Source organism: Meles meles, chromosome X, assembly GCF_922984935.1.
Source record: "Meles meles chromosome X, mMelMel3.1 paternal haplotype, whole genome shotgun sequence".
In the NCBI taxonomy this organism is placed as follows: Eukaryota; Metazoa; Chordata; class Mammalia; order Carnivora; family Mustelidae; genus Meles; species Meles meles.
Window position 1 is genome coordinate 123,930,420 of NC_060087.1, and position 3,636 is coordinate 123,934,055.

General features: G+C 36.1%; 1 protein-coding gene and 1 non-coding gene across 2 annotated transcripts; both read left to right on the top strand.

Annotated features, from left to right (window-relative positions):
* Positions 1-1,953: 1,953 nt before the first annotated feature.
* Positions 1,954-2,060, top strand: LOC123935646. Its single transcript, XR_006816935.1, has one exon. It is a non-coding gene; the product is annotated as a U6 spliceosomal RNA (small nuclear RNA).
* A 728-nt stretch (positions 2,061-2,788) lies between these two features.
* On the top strand, positions 2,789-3,214 carry LOC123934767 (40S ribosomal protein S15a-like). The gene has a single exon (XM_045994838.1). The coding sequence runs from the start codon at positions 2,789-2,791 to the stop codon at positions 3,212-3,214; it is 426 nt and encodes a 141-aa protein (XP_045850794.1).
* Positions 3,215-3,636: the final 422 nt, after the last annotated feature.

Below are 3,636 nucleotides of genomic sequence, written 5' to 3' on the forward strand. Positions count from 1 at the left end.
TTCCTATGATGTCACCAAGACCCAGTCAGGTGTTCTTTCTCTGATACTAATTTTTATGTAAACCAGAAAAAAAGCAAAGATATTTGACATTTTGGTTAGCTTATTCAGTCTCCCATCATGGAACATGCACAACAGTCATTGAAATTTTGAAATAGTGTAAACAAATGCTTATTCTTTTATTTCTATACACATATAAAAATAAGGATGTTAAATAAGTAAGATTTTTAGTTAAACTATAATTACATATTAATTAAATTATATTAAATTAGTTAAATTAAATTATATATTATATATAAATTATATGGCAATACTGGTTTGTAAAGACAGAAAAGAAATTGCATTAGACTTAAATTTAAATAAAATGCATTCAAAGTAATCACTCAGTTGACTGTGTTCTTACAGCACTTAGTACATATCCTTATTATAGGACTGCCATTATATTATCCCAATGATTTTCTTATCTTCGTGATCCCAGTACACACTGCAGCACCTGGTAGATAATAGGTAGTTAATGCATATCTGTTGAACAGAGGGCCTGAAGAATATCAGTCTTTTAAACTTGATTTTGTTCCACAAAAGAAAAGAGGTATATTGTTTCCTAAGACAAAATGCGTATGTGAAAGACATGAGAATGTCAAGGAAGCAAAAGTAAACCCCAGTTCTACATCTAAATGTTTCAACAAACAATTGCACAATAAGTTTCTTCCTTCCCTTCGGGCCCACTACTGCTCAATAATGGTGCAAAGTCCTGCAGTTTAAACTAGTGGATTAGAAAAGAGGCTTGGAAATCACACAGACGTGGGTCCAAAGCCTGGCAATGCTATCTAGTATGTGCTTGGGGGCAAGTCACTTATTGTCATCAAACATAATTTTTCTTGTCCATGAAATAACATGATAATACCAGCTTCAAAGGTCATGTGAAGGCCAGACCTACCCTAGAACCATTAAGATCTTAGTGAAGATATTTATGACCAAATAAAATGCAGGGCACATTTTTTTCCTTTCTTAAATCTACCTATAGTTGACACACATATAGTTGACACAAAATACTGTATTAGTTTCAGATGAACAACAGTGATTCAACAATTTCTCTGTTACACACACACACACAGTTATAAATGAGGCCAGACAAGTATTATTGTTTCTGTCTTTTGGATGAAAAATGAGAAGGCAAAATATTGTAGTAGAATAAAACTTAGACTTCAGAGTCAGACCTGGGTTTAAATCCTGGCTCTCTGCAATCTAGAGCAAGTTACCTAAACTATCTGAACTTCAGTTTTCCTAATCTGTAAAATGGGTAAAATATTGCCTACCCTCAAACAGCTGCTTGAGGTATAAAATGAGAAGACAGGAGGTGTTCAATACATGGTCACACTTATTATTATCAAGCCTAGCAAAATAAAGGGACTTATCTCAGTTTATCCTCTTTTTTAAAGATTTTATTTATTTATTTGACATAGAGAGAGAGAGATCATAAGTAGGCAGAGCAGCAGGCAGAGGGGGGGGGAATCAGTCTCCCCACTGAGCAGAGAGCCCAATGCAGGGCTCCATCCCAGAACCCTGAGACCATGACCTGAGCCAAAGGCAGACACTTAACCCACTAAGCCACCCAGGCGCCCTGAGTTTATCTTCTTAATAATAGGACCTCGTCTAGAATCTAGGAGGCCTCACTCCTATAAGATCTTTTGGAAATAGCTATTGCTGGGCTTTCATATTTTAAAAAGAAACCAGATTTTAGGGGCGCCTGGGTGGCTCAGTGGGTTAAAGCCTCTGCCTTCGGCTTAGATCATGGTCCCAGGGTCCTGGGATGGAGCCCCGCATCAGGCTCCCTGCTCAGCGGGGAGCCTGCTTTCCTCTCTCTCTCTCTGCCTGCCTCTCTGCCTACTTCTGATCTCTCTCTGTCAAGTAAATAAATAAAATCTTTTAAAAAAATAAAAATAAAAACTGGTCTTATTGCTCGCTTCAGCAGCACATATACTAAAATTGGAACGATACAGAGAAGATTAGCATGGCCCCTGTGCAAGGATGACACGCAAATTCGTGAAGTGTTCCATATTTATTTATTTTTAAAGATTTTATTTATTTATTTGTCAGAGAGAGAAAGAGAGGAGAGACAGAGAGCACACAAGGAGGGGGAGAGGCAGGCAGAGGGATAAGCAGGCTCCTCGTTCCATCCCAGGACCCTGGGATCATGACCTGAGCCGAAGGCAGACGCTTAACCAACTAAATCCCCCAGGCATACCTATTTTATTTATTTATTTTTTTAAAAAACTGGTTTAAAAAAAAACAAATCAGGTCTCTGCTGGTTTCCTATGGCAATAAACATTTATTAAATTTTCTTTATTTGTTGAAATTCTTAGAAACATGCCATGTTTACACAATACCAAATCAATCAGTGTAACAGTGATACATTCAATCAATGTATGGCATTGTTCTCATGGCATCAATCTGAATTTTTTGCTATGGAGTTGCTGTTACAGTGTTAAATATGATGCCAACAGAAGAGAACTGCCCACATGAAACATCTGCACACAGAGAAATTCTGTATCATTAAAGGGACTATATTCACAGTGTCTCAGGACACACAGTATCACAAACTAAAAGTAGAATTGAGAATCTGGATGTATTTATAAATGTGAAAGTATATTAACTGCAAATATTCTCTAATAAAACATCAGAAAAAGCTAAGGAAACTGTTTCTACTACTATTTGAAGAGAAAATTGGTATATCACACACTTGAAAAGAGTAAGTACAATGTGCAAAACAGTCTGCTTAAGAACTAAATGAATGTTCTTTCCACCATCTTTGAGGACCGCCATAAGGGAATTCTCGAATGCCCTGGCAGAGGCTCTCAAGAGCACTAACAATGCTGAGAAGAGAGGCAAACGCCAGGTTCTTATTAAGTCATGCTCCAAAGTTATCATCCAGTTTCTAACTGTGATGATGAAACATGGTTACGTTGGGGAATTTGAAATTCTTGATAATCACAGAGCTGGGAAAACTGTTGTGAACCTCACAGGCAGTTTAAACAAGTACAGAGTGATCAGCCCCACATTTGCGGTACAACTCAAAGATCTAGAAAAATGGCAGAATAATCTGCTCCTGTCTCACCAGTTTGGTTTCATCGTACTGACAACTTCAGCTGGCACGATGGACCATGAAGAAGCAAGACAAAAAGACAGAGGAGGGAAACATCCTGAAATTCTTTTCTAGAGATGTAATACATACATGCAAATAAAATGCCTCAATGGAGAAAAATAGAAATGAATGAAAATTGAATGGATAATTTTTTACCTACCCTAAAAAAAAGTCATGGCTTTTGCCAATTAATTTAAGATTGCTCTTTTTTAGATACATATCAAGATTTTAAAATTTTTAAAAATTAAAGTTTAAAAACAAGTTTTTTGTAAGATTTCATTTAATTATCCACAAATTTCATTAGATTAAATTTTAAAATTTCATAAAAATATCTTAATAATCTTAAGAAACCAACAGTAGTAGTTACTTTTTCCCCCATCACAAAATTCCCAAATTTATCCACACAGCTGAGTAGCCAAAGTAAAAATCTTCAGAAGACAAATTGAAAATTTGCTGAGATAACACAGAAATTTGGGAAAATCCTATTCATAACCTCA